A 21,714-nucleotide genomic window follows, 5' to 3' on the forward strand; every position below is an offset into this window, starting at 1 on the left:
AAGATGAGAAGAAAGCTGAATTTATGGAAGCAACAGCATAGAATAGAAGTGTCTTCAAAAATGTAATGTTGCTAGGACATACTATAGTACCTTCTTTTCCTCTTGTCTTCTCTGAAGATCCTTCTGTTTGAGACAAAGCAACTGAAATTTCAACAGCTTCCCAATTAGTGTTACAGGAATTTTTTCACCCTGGTCCAGAAAGGCTTTGGCTAATTCCATCACCTGCAAAAGAAAAAAAAAAAATTACAACAAAACTACTACTTGCATAGTTTTAATACTGCACTCAACTCATATCTATTTGCATGTTGAAATGAGGAAATGCTATCTCACATTGTACCATGTATGGGTCGAAATGGCCATATTTCCAGAAGAAACAATGTATCAGTATGATACACCACTATTCTTTGGTTCCAAAGACCTCAAATAAAGTTATATCAGCTACAGTATCAGCAATAAAAATAGAATGGAAAAAAAACTTGTATGATTTATGAGAAAGTCAACAGACACAGAGGTCTCACAGGAAAATGTAATTTTCTTTAGGTTTTAAACAGAGAAACAACATGAAGCAACTGCATATCATAAAGCAATAAATTAAAAAACACCTAACAGATAGCAAATCAAGGGGAATAGTTTCCAGTACTGTTTACAAAGTGACCAGTGTCTTAAGGACTAGCCCTAAATGAAAGATAAAAACTTCTTGAAGGGAATTTGAGAGGGTCTGTCTTGGTGAAAACACACCCCCTCCCTGTGTAATTCTGATTCTGTTGGTATGCAGCCTAATTGGGGTGAAATAAGGCTATTGAGTTTTCTTAGGGTGATGACAGCAGCGGGAACATACAGCTGCATTGTCCAGATGTGTGGCATTGACAGGCTGTTTTATGACTATGTTTTTTACAGCTTGTTTCCACTAAATTTCATACAACTCACTAACATCTGGGCCGTTTTCCTTGGAGCCTCATAACCACTTTATTTACTGCGAAAAAAATAAAATAACATAAAAATACTGTTAAAAAGTTGTTATATGTTTCTTTTCACTTGTGTTGTCTCTGTAATAAAGTTCACCTATGTAGGAAGCGCTATTGAGGAATAATATAACCATAATATTTTCTTACTTTTGTTTTTAAGCAACCATCAGCTTTATTTATAACCATGGGCTGAATTAGGTGTTACTCAAATTTTCTGACATGTTTCTCTTTTCTCCTCATGGAGCAATTACAGTTGGGCACATATGGTGTCAATTTTGCTTGCTAACACTGAGACAATGAAGGTGCACACTGCATCTCACTGAACTGTGTCTTGTCTAATGCAAATACCACCATTAGCTTTGAGCTTCCATAGATTCTTGCCTAGTTTAGAAATTTTCACTTCTTACCTAAATGTAGCCATTAAAATGCTTCTCTGAATAAAGCAAAGCCAAATCAGAATCCAGACCATTATATGCCAAATCATTGTTTCATGAAAACAAAAGCAAGGAGCAGAAAAAGAAATGTCTTAAAATTCAGATCTTTTCCAAGTCGCATAACAGGGAGACAAACCAAAACATATGCATTTAAAAACCCTTCCAAAACAATCCTGCTTCTGCAACACAAATAAATCTAATGATCTTAACATACACAAAGGAAGATACATCATGATTAAGATGAGTTTTGCTTTGTATGTTTTGTACTCAAAGTAAGATCAGTCACTGGCTCATAAGCCAATCATAGAAGGCTTCGGGAAAGACCCACTGACATCAGAGCCACAGCAGAAAATCAAGGACATGTTAAGAGCAAGACTTAAAAATTACCACACACTGTGGGCACACTGGGAGCTACTAGTTATTCCAACAAGAAATAGTCACTCAGAGCTAGGCACACAAATCGGTGATCTGAAAGAAAGAGACTTTGGTAGAAATATCACAGTAATTTCCCTCAGAGAGAAAAATTCGTGTGAAGTTTTTCTTTTTCAGAATCAATATTAAATGACAAAAGTGATGCTTCTCACTGGCCAATGTAGATGAGTTGCACTTTTCTTGAAACACAATAGAGGGGAAATGGAGGGATTCTGGAAAGATCCCTGAAGAGTGTATATATAGTAACCCAGCTCAATGGCAGTCGCTGATTTATTGTTCATGGAAGAAGAAAAAAGTTCTTAGATTCTTAAACCCCATTCTTCCTGAGAATTTTAAAGCATTTTACTAGTCAAAAGCAATGCATAATAATTATTCCTATTTTGTAGATACAGAATACAGGAATGAAGAGACTTGATGAAGTAGAGTGGGTAGGAAGGACAGATTTTCTTATGTGAGCCATGAGAAGTATAACCAAAACTATTTAACAGGAATACATTCCATGACTATGGAAAGAGGTCACACAAATAAAACAAAGACAGAATGAGTGCACTACATTTGGCAATACAAAGAAAGCAAATATCTTTTCATGCAGAAATGTAAAATATGCTTTATACAGGAGGAAATTAAAAACAATCCTAAAGACAGAACATAGATCAATCCATGCACAGTAGATAAAAGAAATTAAATTTATTACACATCCATATTTACTTCATCTGTGGACCTGTGAGCTATGCAGGCACCTGGCATAAACAGTTAAAAAACTACAGAGCCTCATCTGAAAAAAAAAAAAAAACAACCAAACAAAAACCTCAAGACAAAAACTGGGTAGGGATACAGAAGGAAGTTTTTCAGATACTTTGAAGTGGATTTGTTACAGATTGGCTATACTTCATCCCACCAGTGATGATCTTTTTCTTATGTGAGAAACCATGGAAAGTTGGATGGACAAACTTAGGTAGGGCCTCTTTTCCTCTAAAGCAAGAGGAAACACAGCATTCCTCACACAGCAGGGGTCACACTGGTGAAGTGCAGAAAGGCTTTGGTGATGCAGTATTTGATCTCATATGGTGGCAGTATGAACCATGCAGAGATTTAGCTGTCTGGTGCAAAGGGCATGTATTTGGAGCCACCCAAACACTGCATGAGTGCTTGTAAGTGACCCTACATTACTGACAGATGTCAGCACCACTGAGATAGGAGATAGGTCTTAAAAGTTAGGGAAACATTTAAAGCCAGAGTCTTTGTGCTATCTTTCTTTGAAATACCTCTTTTTCAAGATACAGAACAATCGTGGTTGCCAAATTATAATCAGAAAACCTTCCAAAAAGATAAATTAGATTATAAACTTTCACAGCTTTATTACTACCTGGCAGCAGTAATATTGCTCACTATGAACAGTGGTCAGCCCACTTCACAGTATAGCTCTCCCATACTCAGGGTGAGCTTTCTAAAGCCTTGTCTTCCCTCTTGTTCTTGAAATTGTAAGAAATCCAGACCATCACATATGCCTCAGATTCATATAACACTTCCTAAAAGAAACATAATAGTTCCTAGAAGAACCAAATAAGTAAAATCCCTTAGTTGCTGACAAAGCTCAAGTCAATTTGAAGCAGGATAGTCATCAGTCAAGAGGCTCTATGGACTACACAACCAAGCTAGTAATTACTATTCAGATGGATTTCCCTGAGCAAAATAATGAAAGTGATAAAAGGAAAAAAAAGTGGTCTTGACTTATTACAATCTGCTGTCAGTCTTATGAGTCCTTCACAAGCAACTTTTAAGATAGACTAGGAGACAAAGCTGCATGTGTCAGAATTTGTTTTTCTAAAGAAGATTTCTTTACCTATACTATTAAATACTTCTGACTGTCATTGTCATTTCATTGACTAAAGCATATTACAAGCAATCATTTTGAAAGAATACCAGGAAGGATCTGAGGTAACTGAAATAACTTTTTTCAGATGACACTTCCAGTGTGTTGGAAGAATTCAGTTTCTCAGACCATTCACCTAACTTAATTTTAACTCTCAGAACCTCTTCCCACCTATGATGTCAAAAGACCACTTGCTTAATCATTATCTTTCACTACTGAATTAATGACTCACAGTTCAAAGAGAGCTTAAGGACTCACATAAATTAAAAAAATCAATTGCATATCTGAGCAGAGCTCCATGTAATGCTTATGTATCCACAAGGTAGACTGTGAAACCTAAGATAAGCCAAATGAGTCATCCTTGTTACTCAGTGAAGATGTATTCCAGAGAACGAAAATAATTAAAGTGGATTTGATGATTCCTTGTACCCCATGGAGTCCTTTTCAACTAAACCTACTAAAATGAAGCAATACTGAGCAAATATGAATGTTGTTCATGTGCTAAATATCTTCTTTTTATTGTGAGAACATTTCTCAAAGCAGAAGCAAATGGCTGCTTGTACTCTAGAAAAATAACTTGCCACTCATCTGAGTGAGTCTGTTTTTTGCCAAAACACAACACAGCTTGATCTGGTTAGCAGAAACCTATAAGAATTATCCATTTTAAGAAAGTCTGTTCTTGAAACCTCTCTCTACAGAAAATCTGCAACCTGAGGGGATATTTTAACTGATTTAATCTCAGGGATGCTCTACGAGCATTTTCTAACACACATGTACAGCATTATGTCAAGTACTTATATAGTGTTTTAGGAAAAACACAAATGGTGAATAACCTAATTTCAGTAAAAAATGAAAAAAATACATTAGATACAAATAAGGAGGGTTTTATTAGAGAGCTCATACAGGAGCTCTCACCATCTGGGATGTGCACCTCCTATAGCTCTCTGGCCATTAGCTGCTATGAAAACCAAATTGCTTTAAGGGATACAAATATCCAGTGATTGGAAAGATCAGGCATTAGCACTGCTATCTCAGGAAGGAGTTCCATGCACAGGGAAGGTTTTCTCACGTGACCTTTTATATATCTGTTTTATTTTAACACTGATTGGGGGGCAGTAGTTGAAACAGCATTTAAGTGATTTCAGAAGAATCCGTACAGAACCCAGATCCTTTTAGAAAAAGAGGACAGGCCAGTCTGTTGTGATTTGTGATTAGATGAAGGGATATATTGCTATGATCAAATACTGAAATGTTTACATTTCAGTGGGATGAATCTGCCCAGCAAATCTTTCCATTATGGCACAGAATATTTTAAGCTTCTGAGAAGTAAATTGTCTCCAGCAATTTCAGCCAACTAAATCCACAAAATGAACATCACAAAGCTAAAAGATTTAGTCATGCTTCTCTAACATTGCATCTGGCTACAAAGAGAACCCAATCAGAGGTGGAACAAAAAGATTAGGAAACAAAATTGCTTCATCAAACCTTGTGTTGGCAGAACCCATCCAGCTACATCTTGACAGAGTTTTCTAAGCCACATCAGAATATTTCGGCCAGGTAGTTCCAATGGTCTTGTAGACTTGGCACCACAGAACTGGGCAGGATCTTTCCACCTTGGTTGGTCCAGCTTTGCAACAGGGCTTTAAGCTTTTTTTTTTTTTTTTTTTTTTAATTTGGTGACAAGGGATTCTAGGATTAGTTGCTGTACTTGAGAAAGATGTCATACACTTTATTGTCCTTAATGAACCTATTACAGTCCCCCAAAAACTTTGAAGACAAAAAAAACCAGAAGATAGCATTGCCATTGGCCACTTCAGAGAGTCCCTCTAACACTTCAAGGATGGCATTCCCACAGACATAATTGCTGTTTCCTGTAGTTACACAGACATCTCAACAACCTGCACAGAAAAAGACAAAATTTGATACCAATTTGCATGTAGGCAGGAACTCTTGAAATCTGTGAAGGAAACCCAAAGTCTCTCCAGTGTTCTAAAGCAGATTTTAAACAGGTAGATGAATTTCAAAAGGTTATCAATTGTCTTCCCTAGAAAATAAATTGCTAACAATTTGAGTATTACAAATGGCCTGTCTTGGTTTGATAAAGAAGTGAGTCAAATAATTTCAACTAACAGTAATAAAATAATAATGCATGTTTCTAAAATCCTGGCTTTAGGACTATGAAGAGTCACTATTCTGGAATGAAACTAGAAGATATGCATGTAAATTGCCTCATGTAAATAATAGAACCTGATGGATCAGAATTTAGGAAACAAAATTAGAAAACACAGGTCATTTTCCTGATCAAGCTCAATAATTTTTTTCCCCAATTTTAACATTTAGAAATGCTGGTACATCGTAACATGGCATGCTCCTGGAAAAGGATACTGAACTGGATACACCCAAACTGACAACGAACAGCTACAACTTATAGAACTGTCTGGTTCATTGCAACAATGGTTTCCTCTCATGGAAAAATTAAATCTGAATGGAAGCCATACAATTTGATAACTTAAAGGACTACACAGGGCACTTGATCATGCGGTGGCATCAGATGCTCTGACAATGACAAAGGCAGATGCAAAGACATGCTAAACCAAAATTAACAAATTCTTTCCCTAACATCTTTTTAAGTAGATTGACCTAAATACCAGGAACCAGCAGGCAGAGTAGATAAACCCTCCTCAGAAGATAAGACACTAAATACCTCAGGTAAATATACCACCTAATTTAGTGGATCATTTATAAAGCATCCTATATTCTGTAGTATAAACTGGTAGGAGTTTGGTAAGAGATAGAAAAGAGCTGAAAACAGATGAGTAGATAATGCCCACAGCAAGACTTAAAAGTCCCTTAACCTTTCCTGAGCCAGTACCTCCCTAAAAGGCATATTCATTTAACAACAATTCCCAAGTGTACACATTAAACCTCTGTGTATCCACACAGTGTAAGGGCCAAGTCCTTCTGCAATAAAATTCTCTTCACTTGCATCCACACAATACCACTTGACAAAGGCTGACTGGAAAACTGCTCCATTTTATTATGGCATTTAAGAGTGCAATATGAAATTTACTTTGTACTGGAATGAAAAATAAAATTAAGTCTTTCTATCCTTTTAACCATTCAGCATGGCTGCCGAAGTTGTTTTTAGTGTCAAACCCTCTCATGAAAACAATGACACCAGATAAGTTTTGGCTTCTGAGCTGTTCCACTTTACACCAACTTCTAAAATTACTTTTGTCCAATAGGAATGAAAACAAAATCTTTCTAACTTGTATTAAAAACAAAATTCTATTGACATGCACATATAGAGTGAGGTTTGGTTTTGATCAGGCTATCTTTACTTTTGAGAAAGCCTAATTTTGACCACAACCTTTGTTATGGTGTTGTGTCAAAATCTATACACTTACACAAAAATAGGAAAGCTTTCATTATATATTTCCACAAGAAATAAAAAGGCTTTCTTAAAACCACTCCTGACTAATGTTATGTTTGAAACTGTTTTCTTGAGTGCCCCATATCCTGGCTACTACTGGGTTTGCTCTTCTGCCGGTGGCAGACAACTCTTCTGAGCTTGTACTTGGGTGAAAATATTCCTTCCCATAAGTGTTACATCTCTGACATTAAAAGTTCCCTTTCACATCAAGCTAAACCAAACATTTTTGATTTTTCTACCCTAGGAGTTTACTATTAAGGAACACAAATAAATGCATACTCCATATCCCTAGTGCTACCCTCCTTTTTTAAAAATTTTTCTGAAGATATTTTTAGGCAAAATGATGAGAATCTAAAAAAGGGACATAGACAATAGAATGATAAAAGGTAATACAAAGTCATAAGGTATTTAAGACCTACTGAAGAGAGGATATGAAAGATATTTAGAAAGAGAACATCTATTTTTAACTTTTTTAAAAATGAAATTCAGGCTATTGGGGTGAGTAATAGAAGGTAGTTTTGAATAATTATACACATGCATACACATTTAAAAACATATATTTTAAATATATCTATTACCTAACTATAATTACATATAAAAATAATATATTTATACATAGTACAATATGCAAATATATATAACATTTCATTATATAGTAGGAGCACCTATCCCAGGAAACACACACTCTGTTCCAATCTAAAGTGGACCATCTCTCTACATCATAATGTGATCGGTACTTCAAATAATCTTACCAGCAGCAACCTTTACTTCATAAGTCTACATTCTACACATTTCTAACAAAGCATAAATTCACAGGAATGCTTGAAAACTGCTTTACATCCACTGCTTCCTGGCTAAAAGTATTTCACTTTTTTCGACTTGGTCTTGTTAATTGTTATGTTTTATTTTCCTACAGAAGTTCTTAATATCTTGGTAATATATTTTGTTTTGGAAGTGACAGAAGAGGAATCTGTTTCATGCACACCCAGAAAACTCAAGGATTCTTCTGTATCTGCTACAGTCTATTGCCTATTAAGGCAAGAAATACTGTGAACACTATGCAATTTCCCAAGGATTATGGCATCACAGTCTTAGGGGGAAAAACAACAATAACAATGAGCCCAAAGAAAAATCCCATAACATGTATAACATACAACATAACATGTAAAGCAATAAGATTCTTTTTCTAAGCAATTACCTTTTAGTCCTTTAAATGAGCTGTACAAAACATGAGCTAATTAAGATTTAAATGCAAGCACTCAACTGAACTGGATTTTAATAGCAAAACGATGCATATTATGCTTTGCAAAAGAAGGATCTAGTTTGGGGATCTTTTTGGTTTGTTTATTGAAACTGCACAACTAGTTGATATATCATTATGCCTGGTGATAAGGGTTGGCTGTTATGTATCTTGACAGTAAGCCTGGAGCTTCTCCTGCTTTTATCCATCCAAAGGTTTGAAGTTTCTGAGCTGACACTACTTCCCTGTCAGCAAGGAAGTAAAATAAAGTGAGGTTTTGTATGAAAACAATCTGCCATGCAGATCTGGAATAGGAGAATCAAACAGGTCTTGTGTTCACCCAGTGATGACAAAAAGTAGAATGATTTGTAGTCAAATTTTTGTATTATCTTCTATTTAAATACTTACAGTTCCAGCATGTAATTTGAAATCACATGTTTGTTTGCTCATCACATGTGAATATCAGAGATAATTCACATAAACCAGGTGTGATTACAAGATCCTGGATAATGTAAATTAAAAATTTTCACTATTTCAGATTCAATGAAGAAAGGAAAAAAATAAGAGACAACATATGCCAGCAGATATAAGGATGAGTTTATTTTTTAACTGTATCAGAGGAAAGAAAATCATTAACATGGCATTGGTCTGGTATTAAATTGAAACAATAGAACACTGATCCCAGAAACCCACTGACTCAAAAGAAGAGAAAGACTGAGCATGAAGACTAACCAGCATTAGAGGTGAGGTAATAATTTAACCAATAGCATAAGAGAACTCTGTAGCCAACAAGCATTAATTCCTTTGGTTGCTAAAATGTAGAGATAATGAAAAGCTTTGAATGACCGTGGGACCCCCCACCACCAAAAAGCCCAGAGCGAAGAAGGACCAACAGGATGCTGTTGGATCCACGGGTGGTGTTATTTTTTACTTGAACGCTCTCTCTCTTCCCCCTCTCTATTCTATTTCTAATTAATTGTTAAATAAAATCTGTACCATTGACTTTGGCATACGGTCTTGTTTGCACCTTAATTTGGGCAGAGGCATCTCTCAATAATCAGATCTTAACAACACTATCATATTTAATAGTGGCAAAATATCTTAATTACACACAATGTTATTAACCTTAATAGAAAACTGATCCAACAAACAGGTGTGTAAACAATAAAAAAATACACCTGATAAAATACATATATTTTCTGATAAAATACATATATTTCTAGTTGTAGGTCTTGTTAGAAAAATTGTACATGATAAATTATGAAATCTGTTGATATATTACAGGAAGCATAACATTTTCCCTTTAACATGTAAGGGAAAAAAAAATCCTCAGAATCTTTATGAGAGAATCAGCCTATCATTATTCAATTAAGAGCTGGAATTAATACAAAATTACTAAGCAGGACTCCTACTCCCATCAAGTCATGTAAGAGTCAGAAAAGGTGTTGGATATCTACTTCTCCTGGATTTGGAAATCTTTTAGCTACATCTTTATGACCCTGCCCTGAGCCTCTTCACTTTGTACATTAAGAGTGATATGAGATACAAAACAATAAAATGATAGAGAGCCTGAAGAGGAATAACTTAGAGCAGACAGCAGGAATTATTTTAATATTATATATGATTAGCTTGCAATGTATCATGAGCCGTTTGTTAAAGGTTCTTGACTTCTAGGCACTGCAGACTGCTGCACTGAAATTTATTAAAACCCCTGCATTTCAGTGGATGCAAATTGTAAGACCAATGGCATGGGTAACTATATTACTACTAATACCAATAATAATCACATTACTATGCATGTTATTAGTCCCAAATTCACACATATGTTATATGTTCAAAGACCATTGAATATTAGGAATCTCACAGTACCCTTAAAAATGAATATGGAAACTTGTGGAAATGGCAGCATGTTGAATCCTCCCACAGAGAACTGTATGTGGCAATGACAGAAATGCTCCTCTCAGAAGAACTTTTCACAACCCTGTGCTCTGTGCCAACCTTGTATTTGTTTATCTTTGCTAGTGGAAGCAGTAAAAGCAGTGAAAGTTTTGACTGCTCAAACAGCACATGGAATGTATGTGAATATTCAGTAACAAACTCTGCCCAGAGAGGTGGGATCTTAATGCTGTGGCAACATGATCGATCTTTTAATTTGCTACAGCCTGAACGGAAACTGAGTCCAAGCAAAAGGTCAGAACAGGCATTTTATATGCTGTGTTAAAGGAGGGGAGGAAAAAAATGTCTTTGAGGAGTAAAGTAAGTAGCTAATGGGATACAGCACTGACAGCTGGAATTTAATAAGTGTCCACTTCACAAGGAAAATTGCTCTTAGTAATTAAATACAGGTATCATACAAAGCTTCTGCTTAGAGCTAGACTTCAAAATCCTTCTGTCAAGTAGGACTGAAGAAGATTACATACCAGGTAATATAAGGGTGAGTTTGCCTGGGAGGCTAGTCCTAAATGAAGAGAGTTAATTGCATAAAATTCACAGTCCTTTCAGTGGTAAATAATTCCAAAGGGACTTATTCGGATGGTAGCCTGGCATTACTGAAAAACAGACCGCAGCTAAAAAGTACTGTTATAAAGTTCACCAAAACCCGAGACACATAAAAAGTTTATTAGTCATTGCAGAAATAAAACACAAACAAAGTCTTTTTAGAGGGATCCAAAATTCTTTACGCTCCAGGTCTGTAAAGACCATAAAACTCTACCTGAGAAAATTTTAAACAATCTATTGATTAATCACAGGATTTTATCACCTCTCACAAGCTGTAAGTAAAACATTAACACGGTAGGAGGAAGTACTCTTTGTACTAAGCATGATTCCAAACCCTGCTGACATAGCCCACTAGATGAATCAGGTTACATCAAACTGAGATTATAATGGGTACTAGCACACAGAATAGTGTTTTATATAGGGGACTGCATACCTATAAATAAAGGTATAAGTTTCTAAATTATTGGGAGCCTCTGAAACAGAGGACAGGTTTTCTGTAACTTGAGATACCACCATCAAAATATGACCACATAACATATCCTTCAATAGTGAAACTCTCATCCCTGAAAACGTGTTTTGATCATCACCTAATCAGCAGTCCAACAGAATATTGCTGGTATCACAAAAACAAAGCAGTTTAAGTATCTAGATGGTTGAATGTTTTTACTAGCTAGAGCCAACAAATCTGCATTTATTCAAGAATGTATAACAAAGCCACACAGGTTCACACACTTCTGTGTAAAAGAGCACTGACTCTGCAATACCTGTTTTAACCTACCTCATAGTACATAGGCACATCCTTAGCCTTTTTTTCCTTTTGACCCCCATATTCTGCGATCTGCAAATAAATAAAGCATTCTAATGTGAGAAGATTTTATGTTTACCCAAAGTATTTTACTTATTATTCCCTTTTGCAAACACCACACTCACACTCCAAAACAGTGAGGCATCATCTTATGGCAACCCTGTGCCTTAGGCAGGGACTTTTATTGATCAGAACCTTGAAGAAAAGTCTGTAACAAAACTTCATTTACAGGCAGCAGAGCAGCTTATATCGTAAGCTTTTCTTTTTCCATTTTTAACGCCTATGAATTAGAGCAATGAAGCTGGTAAGAAGAGAGTAAATCCTATGAGGAGTGGATGAGGGAGCTGAGGCTGTTTAGTCTGGAGAAATCCATTTCTCATGGGAGACTTACTCACTTGCTACAACTCCCTGAAAGGAGGTTGTAGCAAGATGGGGATCAGCGTCATCTCCCAGGCAACAAGTGACAGGATGAGAGGAATGGCCTCAAGCTGTGCCCGGACAGGTTCACGCTGGACATCAAGAAGAATTTTTTCACAGAAAGGGTTGTCAAGCATTAGAATGGGCTGTCTAGGGAGGTAGTAGAGTCATCATCCCTGGACGTGTTCAAGAGATGACTAGATGTGGCACTTCATGCTGTGCTTTAGTTGATAAGGTGGTGTTCAAAGGTTGCACTCCATGATCTTAAAGATCTTTTCCAACTTTAATGATTCTATGAATTAGAGTAATTTTTGAAATTTCCACAGGGTGGTTTATCATTACCACAGACCAAAGAAGGCAGGATCTAGAAGTGACATCTACAGTTTGGTTCATTATTAAAAGTTACTTTCTTGAAATACCTGTCTGTAAATGTCTTCACACGTTACCACACTGAAGAGCTTGCGCAGTGGCACCTGCACAGCAAGAGCCAGGGCCTGGGTGTGGATTTCGTCCTCAGTCTTGGTCCCAACAACAAAAGTGATGCTAGGCTTCCAGTCATCCTACATTCCAAAATAAAATATTTAAGGTATTAAAACTCATGCCAACAAAAGTCCTCTGCAGTTTCAAAGAGCAAGCTGTAGAGACGGCTTTATGTCACTTTAAGACATATTAAACATCACTGTATTAATCACTGAAATTGCATGCAACTCGAAAAAGCCCTACTACTTTGTCCCAATTCTTTCTGCCATCAGGTGGCAGCATTATGCTACGGAAAACACAAATGCCCACTAAAAGCCTTAAACCTTTTCACACGCAAATTATGCATCAGCATCTCACAGAGCTGTACTAACCTTTAAATGACATTTGCAGATTTGACAGTTCAGGTAGCAAAAAAGAAGTGAATTTTGAATATATGTATTATTGTGATTATTCGATGTAGAAAAAAATTAACAATTTTCAGCTCCCTCATCCTGTGAATTAGATAATGCCCAGATACTATTTTCTGTACATCGTAGCATTATTTTATGATGTTTTATGAAGGTATATTTATGCATAGTATGGCTCTTGCATGGCTTCACTAAATATTCTGAATCAAGAGAAATTACTTACCAATGGCAAGCTGTACACTACAATATTGATAAGTTAAAAACACTAGCAGTTTTCAAACATTTGCAGTAGCATACACATTATTATAATGTAAAAAAAATGTTTTCAGCACTGAAAAAATGCAGAACAAGAGACGACTGGAACACTTTCTTTAGTGATGTATATCCACAAAAGCTTAAAAATTATGTGACTTAAGCAACTTTTACTGGTTACTGTCTTTCACATTCCTACTGGAATCCCTTTCACAGAGTGAGTCACTATCTCCAGCACATCTACATTTAACTCTAGAGTATTCTTTAACAGCATTAGTGGTGGCTGAACTAGGAGCATTTGTAATGGTTGTGATGTACAGGAATCACCTTTTTTTTTTTTTTTTTTTTTCCCAATGCATGCCTGCATGTGTAAACTGCAAGGTTCCCAATGCAGCTGCATAAAGGTAAACATGGAAAGAGATTCAGTCAGATCAAGGCAGTCCCAGGACAGTCACATTAATCAGGACTAGGCTAAGCAGAGTCACAGTCCTGTGTGCATCACAGCAAGGAAAGATTTTAAGATATTTAAGACAGGGTGGTGAATTTAGGATATTGAATATTTTAATATATTTATATTATGTACAAAGTCCTTGCATGATAGGAACAAAACTTGAGCTGAGTTATGGTAAAGTAAGGAATGACCATTCTAAGAAAAAGACTTAGATGGTAAGAGAAGCATTTTCTTCCAGTTTTATAGTACCCTTCTTCATTTGTTTCTTTTCTTAGCTGGTGAAAAGCCTACCCAATGTCTGCAATTTGAGTAACTGATGGCTTGGGATGGGAGAAAGCCACAGTTGACTTCAGTTTCAAAACAGTGCATGCTTGTATGGTGGGAAACAGTTTGTCAAACACTCAAGGTAACAAAGGATAACATCACATGAGTACGCCCCATTTTTCTAACTACAGAATATTCAGAAAAACAAAAAGATGTAAAGATCACCTGGGTCATTAAGTGAAAATGCAAGTAGTTACAGATCAGATAACTAATCCAAAAGGGTGCCTACAGCTCCACATATCATGAACTTCCTTGATGGTTTATTGCAGCACAAAATAAACTTCAAGTTTTAAAAATTATGAAGTGCTAGAGAGATCAAGCATATCACTGATGCTCTAGGAGTGTGCAAACATGGTGGAATTTATGAGCGTCCAGCTGCACTGGGGCAGCAGACACTGCTCATTGGGAGAAGTGGCAGCAGTAGTGGGGACCGCACCAAGTACACTGAAATTTATTTTGCTCTTTGAAGTCTTTCTGCCTAAAGCTAGATAGCTACTGGTGCACAGCACTTTGAAAGAGCTCTAGGTATTCCAGTATTGTCAACATGCACAGAAGTTGCACCGAATCTGGATTAAAGCTATCACTGTATACCTGACAAGAGCTGGACGGTAAAACTTCAGCATTCTTTGAACAGGAAGTATTTAGATGCCCATGCTTGTGAGGAAATGCGTAATTTTCTAGGCTCTCAGAAGTGAGATTGAAATGCTCCCATGTGGCAGTATCCTGGTGTTCCCAGTGCTGACCAGCAGACACAGAATCTTTACAATAACCATCTACCTGTAGAATGAGCTAATGGAGCAATTGTTATCACTACACTGCCCACTTCAGTGAGGACCACCAAGAGAGGGAAACAAGGTCCAGTAAGTCTCACAGAGAGATGCTGACAGCTCGAGAGCAGCAAGAATCAGGAATGTCAGGTTCTACTCAGGATCCTATAGTAAGCATGGTTCAGCAGCAATACAGAGCTTACTCCCACAACTTCCTGCAGTTCTTCACATATATAAAAAAATATCTATCAGAGACCTCTAAAGCCCTGCCTTGTGCCTTCTTTAGTTCCTTCTTAAAACATGCTGATAGCTTGCTGCCCACTTTAATTAAACCCGCTTAGCACTGATTAATATCACTGCAACAACAATGTCTGTGGAACCTGTCTTATCGTCCTCTCTCTTCTTATTTTTCCACCCCTTGGTCACAACTGTTCCTAGTTAATTTCTCCTTCATTTTCCACTCTTTTTTCCTTAGTGATGCCACTTGTCTTAATGTTTCCCCCACCTGCGAGTTGCTCTCCAGCTCCTGTCCTCTGTCTCCTTCTTCAGCTAGGCTCCAGTTTCATTATCCAATCCCAGTTCAAGATTCCTTCTTCAAATTCTTATTCTCTAGCCCATATAATAATTCCCAGGCGTTTTTCAGAGTTATGGTTGAGCAATGAGACCCTCCTCTTTCACAAAAGTACTATAAGCCTTTCTAAGAAATGAGAATTTTCCTTGTTTCCACCGTGGTGCCCTCCTTCTCAGCAGCCTGTGACAAAGCACCAAAGCAAAACATCAGAGTAGGTCCTGTTTGTACAAAATAAGTATTTAAAAAAAAAAAAACAGGACTTATGCAAACAAGATTTTTGTTATGCAAGAAGAAATTATCATCAGTGGGTCACACCTTCTCCCCACTGAAAATGCTCTGCTTCAAAGAAACAAGGTGATAAAGCTGCTCCATGGAACATCTATGAGAATATTTATACTATAGGCAAACCATTGGCTAATACATTAAAATAAAATAAATTGAATAAGCTTCTACAAGATAACTGAACTGGTAGTGAAAATTATAACCTTACTTAATTCTATAGAAGTATATTCAGATTGATACAAGGTATTTTGTACAAAAATTTAATTATTATTAGAGACAGCCTATACCTCTCTATTGCTAAAGGAAGAAAAGAAACTGCTTTTCTAAACAAAAGTGCAATACCTGGGAATAGGAGCTGGAAGTGGCTAGTAAATATCTGAAGCAGCTACACACATCTTCAAAGGCAATAATGATCTAGACTTCCCGGAGTCATTAATAGTATGTCATCTATTTCTAGACTGACAGGTTTTGAAGCCATTAAAGATCATTTTTCAGAAAAGCTGCACACTGAGAACATGAATTGAACTCAATAGTCAATGTGCTGCATAAATACACAGCTTAAGGTGTTTAATTGATTAGGCTATTTTCTGAGGTTAAAAATCTAATATTTTTGCAATACTGCGTTTATATTATCGATCCTGTAACAGTATCCTTAATGTTCAAGGCACTGAAAGGACAGAGGAGAAACAGACCCTGCTTCTACAGCTCACCACCTAAAATCACAACATAAAAATGTGAAGGAAAAGTAGTAAAATGTATATGGTTACTCTAAAAATATTTTCTCCCTCAATATACAACTGCTCCTCTACTTAGTTTCATTCTTTCAAATGTTATTGTAGTATGAAGGCTTAAGAAAGGATCTGAAAGAGGATAGATTAGTGACTCTAAGGCTACTTCAAATGACATTCCCAGCTTAATGAACAGGATAGAAAAAAACATAAAAATAACTACTGGAAAATCATGGAAACTGTCTAGGAAGGTTGCCACTGAGAATTCAACATGAGCACTACAAACTGCACAAAGACCAAAATGCAGGGAGCAGATATCCCACAGAATCAGCAATGCCAGTTCAAATGTGAATTAAAAAAAAAAAAAAAAAATTGAAGATGGAAATGTGGCATTGGCAACTGAATATTGCTTAAGCAATCTGAAACAAACTCCAGTTAAGGGCAGGCCAAATCACTTTCACTGGAAAACATCCAGTGACAACCATCGCTACAAATGACACTGTCCTGGTTTTAAAACTCCTAGCCATGTCAAGAGTTGAAATGCACCAAAGTCTCTCGGTGTTAGAAATAACCATCTGTGTGGGAAACTTCTATGTCCCTCAGCTGGAGAGGCTCCAAATCCACAAGATCAACCTAATTCTGGAAGCTCCATGTAAGCAGCAAATGGCTGTCCAAAATCCTTGCTTTCACAAAACACAGAAGGTGCCTCATCTTCCCATGATTTTCCTCTCAAGGCTTCATTGTGTTCCTCTGTAATGTGATTTTTCCCAGCTCTTAAAAACCAGTACACATAGCCTGTATATCTTCATCACAGCAGTACTGGAATAGCATAGCTGTGGTTGAGAAAATATCTAACTTTAATTCACATTGAAGAAAAAAGCAGATGTACCACACCATTTTTTTCTTCCTTTTTATACGTATCTGGTTTTCTCTGCTTCATTTCCTAGGCACAAAAGGCCAGCTGTTCTAGGGAAGACAGTTGAACAAGTCAGGTATATTGTTTATTTTTTCAGTACCAGTTTCTAGATTTCTTTGGCCAAGAAAAGCATCAAGCAGCCATCTTACCCTCCTCCTATTTCCAGACAATCTGGGCATCATAATTTTATTTTTGTGGTACTTACTGTTGTGAAGTTTACTGGTTTTTTGTTTGGTTGCTATTTTGGTTGTTTGTTTGGGTTTTTTTTTTTTTTTTTTCCCAGGCTGTGTGTTTGTTTTCTTTGATTGTTTGTTGTTTTTCCCTTAGGACAACAACAAGTAAGTTCATTTCATTATAGCAGAATTTCAAATTTACCTGTAAGGGCTGAGAAGAAACATTTGAAAACTCAAACTCAAAACATCTGAGCATCATACATATTAGTGATTTATGAACAATTAGAGTAGTAACAACTCTAGCTAGCACTCTTTACTTTCAACAATGGGGGAAGCTTGTAAACCAGTAAATGCAACTGCCATTACTTGGAAAGGTTGTTTATCAGGAGTTTTGTAGCCTTAAGGTTCCATCACTGCTTGGAAATCTGCAGACCCACTTTCATTGCTGATGACACACCCACTTTTACTAATGGCTTTTGTTCTTAAGAGCCTGAGCTTTTGCTGTACAACATGGGCAAGTGAGAGAATATCAAAGCTCAACAGAATGTTAATTTTTCTCTGAAGAGAAAGTAGTATGAATGGCAATTAAAAGCAGAGCCATCCTCTTCAGAACATTTTTAGAGGTTTCACAAGATTTTAAGTTCAGTTTTCTGGCCCTAAAATGCTAATTAAATGAGAGAAACCATACAGATGGAAAGTCAGCACAGAATATGGCTTCCCACTGCTATGCTTAGTTATACCAGTTAATAAGAACAAATAATAAATGACAGTTATTCAATTAAGGGTTGTATTTGCCCAGAATTCACCATTCACTTCGCAAATATCACCCTTTAGCTACTTAACACATGCAAAGCTTAAAACTACTTAAGAATCTTAATTTATATTTTCCAATTTAATTCTTCTGTAGGGAGCCCAATCAAAATAGATGATAAATATCTAAAGGCAAATACAGTTTGCAGCTCCATGTTCTTCTGCATAGCACATTACAAACAAGAAAGATACACATAAACTATAATGTGAGGCTCTGGAAAATCCATATTTCCTCTGTATGTGTTTTTAAGTTGTGTGGTTGCCAGTTTTCACAGTGCATTTAGTAAAAGCAATTATTTGGTTAGTAAATACCATTTAAATCATATTTTAGTTAGTATACCCGTTCATAAAAATCTTAACGGCACTGGTAAAATGCTTTTCATAGATTGAACTAATAAAATAGTGTAAGTCATAAACACATTAAAATGTGAAATTTCACCACTCGGTCTATCTGGTACAATTTAAAACCAGTTGTAGTAAATTCCCTTTGCCTCCAATAAAGAGAAAGAATATTTTTCAAATTGATACAAGCAGATCTAAAAATTCTTTACATATGAATTATGAGGAGAGACATTTATTTACTTGATAGGAGTTCCTGTCATCTCCCAAATAATTTCAGATTCATACGGTATTTCATATACAATACTGAGGACGAGTAAGAAAAAAGTCTGGTAAGAAATAATAGGTCTGGTCAGATTTAAAATTCAAGCTGTTCAACACTCTCTTTTACAGACTGCTTTCAGTTCCTGAGTTTTATATATTTGAGTTTATACTTTGTATGTTGCATGATTACTGGGTTAGGGTGAGTGGGGGGAGGGAAAGTGTGGTTAGACTATTTGCAGAATGAGATTTGATTTTTAAAAATCATGTTTATCCTTTAATAAAAACCCCTATGTGATTAAGTAGTTAAGATATTCAATGCTCTCTGTGTTCAAGAGGAAGGAATTAAATTTGGCAGCAGAGCCATACTTGTGTCAAAGATTTGCTTTTACAGAGCATGTTTATTTACATTATGTACACCCACATTTGGCCACACTTGATGAATCTTGATTCACACATGCTCTGAAGAGATTTGCTGGCATTTGACAGTTTTGCACCGAGTGTGCTCTTGCCCATGACTGTAAGAGCTGAATAAGAACACTCCTGCAGTAAGAAATTTCAGTGGCTGCCCAGCATCTCAGAAGCCTGAGCTCAAGCTGACCGCAGCAAGGGGACAGTTTTTCCCAAGTTCCCAAGGCTCTGTCTGTGAACAGCATGGCAGAGAAAGTGAAATTAGCTTAACTGGAACAGAAAGCAGTCAGACGATACCAGAATTATGGAAACAAGAAATCTCAAGTCAGCTCCCATGGGTACAGGAATTACTATAATCTTTAATTAGGTGATCACATACCTTTCCCTACAGAATTCTTGCCCCATTCAGTGAACATTCAACATTTTTTCCATCTGCCTCAATGAGTGGTCCAGAATAATACCAACTTTGACATTTCCTAAATTTTGGGCATTTTACTTCCTACCTTTAAAAATAATTCAATATAATGGTTTGTATTTAAGAAATGTAATAAACTACGTGTAGAGGCAGCAGAATATACAAAGCACTTTGTTCAGCGAATTCACTACACAATATCCACAGCCACAATAAACACTACCATAAAAAAACATAATCACTAATTGGCACCTTGCAAGTAAGCACTGGAGGAAGACCAGGAACAGAGTAGGTGATGGAGATTGAACCTTCACCCCGTTCTTATGCTTCAGGGGGGTTTCCAAGGGTAGGGACAAGATTCACAAGTAAGAAAAGGCTCAAGCATCTTAGAACTCTACTGAAAAATCTGTGCTCTACGGAAAATGGGAAACAACAGCCTAAGCTATTCAAAAAGTCATCTTGTTTGGCTAAGCTTGTATTATACGGTTACTACCAAATAGAAGTAAAAGCAAGTAAATATTTAAGAGATTTTTGGACATCTGTGGCCTTTTCAGGAAAAGCAATTAGCCAGTTTAAAAGCCTCCCCCTGAATTAAAAGTTCCTCATATTTAACCAGTGTTGCTGGCATATTAAAAGAAAAAAAACCCAACAAAACACAAACCCACATCAGCTAAAACAAAAAACTGCTTTTTTTTTCTTTTCTTTTAAATAGGGCACAACAGGAATCCAGAAAACAAGGAAACCACGGAAGCAATTTGTCTCACTTGCAGAAGCTGTGCTAGATAAACACATGTGAGATAAATATTATTGTTTGCTAAACTACCACCCTATTTTGAAACAAAACTCTCTCTTGCAAGTCAAGATTTATGAGAATTACATTGCTTACACAGAACCTGGAAACCTAAATATGACTTTAGATCCTCACACTCTGTAAAAGAAAAAAAAAATTAAAAGGGAAAAAAGTGCCCTTTAGCTGCACACACTCGGGCAGGAAAATTACAGCCTCACATTTTCAACGCTACAGTTAATGCTGTGTCAGCACCTCCATCAAGCCTCGTTGTTCAGCAGTTTATAAAAAGTTCACTGCGAGCCGAAACTTGGCACCCAGAGCCCAAAAAAGAAAGTGCCGAGGAGAGGAGGAGCAAAGGAACCCGCAGGGCCATGCTCGATGGCGGGGGGCAAAGGGGCAGGGGGGCTCCGCCGCACATCGGGACCATTCACGGCCCTCCCCGGGGCCCCCCTGGAGCCCCCGGCAGCCGCGACCCCCGGGCCGGGAGAGCGGCCCAAGCCGCCTCCAGCCCGCTCCCCGCTTCCCCCCGCGCCGCCGGCTCTGCCCCTCGGCTGCCTTCACCTCCTCGAGGCGGGCGGACACCAGCGCGGGCTCCCAGCTCGGCAGCCCGGGCACCGGCGTCTCCCGGCCGGGCTTAGCCCGCTTGGGGCCCATGGCGGTGCGGCGGCGGCGGCAGCAGCGACGGCAACAGCCCCGCCGGCCCCACGCGTCGTCCCGGAGACGGCGCCCGCGGGCGGAGCCGGCCCCCCGCGGGAGCGCCGGGCCCGGCCGGGGCGGCCGCCTGCAGCATCGCTCCGACGGGGAAAGGCTGGGGCGGCTCAGCCTCGGGAAGGGACATCACCATAAATATCTAAAGAGGGTGTCAGAGCATGGAGCCGGGCTCTGCTCGGTGATGCCAAGCCACAGGACAAGAGGAAACGGGCAGAAACTGATGCCCAGGAAGTTGCACCTGAATATGGGTGAGAACTTTGCTGTGCGTGTGGCCGCACCCTGAAACAGGTTGCCCCGGGAGGTTGTGGAGTCTCACTCGCTGGAGATAGGCAAGAACCATCTGGATGTAACTCTGTGCCATGTGGTTCTAGGAGCTCTGCTTAAGCAGAGAGGTCCACCGTGGTTCCTTCCAACCTGATGGATTCTGTGCATTCTCTTGGGGCTTTTGGGTACTTTCATTGTCATTTTTGAGACAACGAGTGGCCCCCATCACGGCCACCCGAAGGAGAAGCCTCACCGAGGCTGTGTGGG

General features: G+C 37.8%; 1 protein-coding gene and 1 long non-coding RNA gene across 4 annotated transcripts in view; one reads left to right on the forward strand and one right to left on the reverse strand.

Moving 5' to 3' along the window:
- The window catches only part of SPAG17 (sperm associated antigen 17), an 86,378-nt gene extending 65,222 nt beyond the window's left edge, over window positions 1–21,156 (reverse strand). For all 3 annotated transcript variants that reach the window (XM_053935292.1, XM_053935291.1, XM_053935293.1), the window contains exons 1-4: window positions 21,034–21,156; window positions 12,518–12,658; window positions 11,655–11,714; window positions 91–222 (exon numbers count right to left, since the gene is read on the reverse strand). In XM_053935292.1, the coding sequence (XP_053791267.1) occupies window positions 91–222; window positions 11,655–11,714; window positions 12,518–12,658; window positions 21,034–21,126 (426 nt within the window). In that variant the 5' untranslated portion in view covers window positions 21,127–21,156. The remainder of the gene's footprint in view (window positions 1–90; window positions 223–11,654; window positions 11,715–12,517; window positions 12,659–21,033) is intronic.
- Window positions 21,157–21,224: 68 nt separating this feature from the next.
- The window catches only part of LOC128784164 (uncharacterized), a 53,441-nt gene continuing 52,951 nt past the window's right edge, over window positions 21,225–21,714 (forward strand). Inside the window, exon 1 of the long non-coding RNA XR_008429387.1 lies at window positions 21,225–21,431. This is a non-coding gene — a long non-coding RNA (uncharacterized LOC128784164). The remainder of the gene's footprint in view (window positions 21,432–21,714) is intronic.

Source organism: Vidua chalybeata, chromosome 2 (assembly GCF_026979565.1).
Source record: "Vidua chalybeata isolate OUT-0048 chromosome 2, bVidCha1 merged haplotype, whole genome shotgun sequence".
NCBI lineage: Eukaryota > Metazoa > Chordata > Aves > Passeriformes > Viduidae > Vidua > Vidua chalybeata.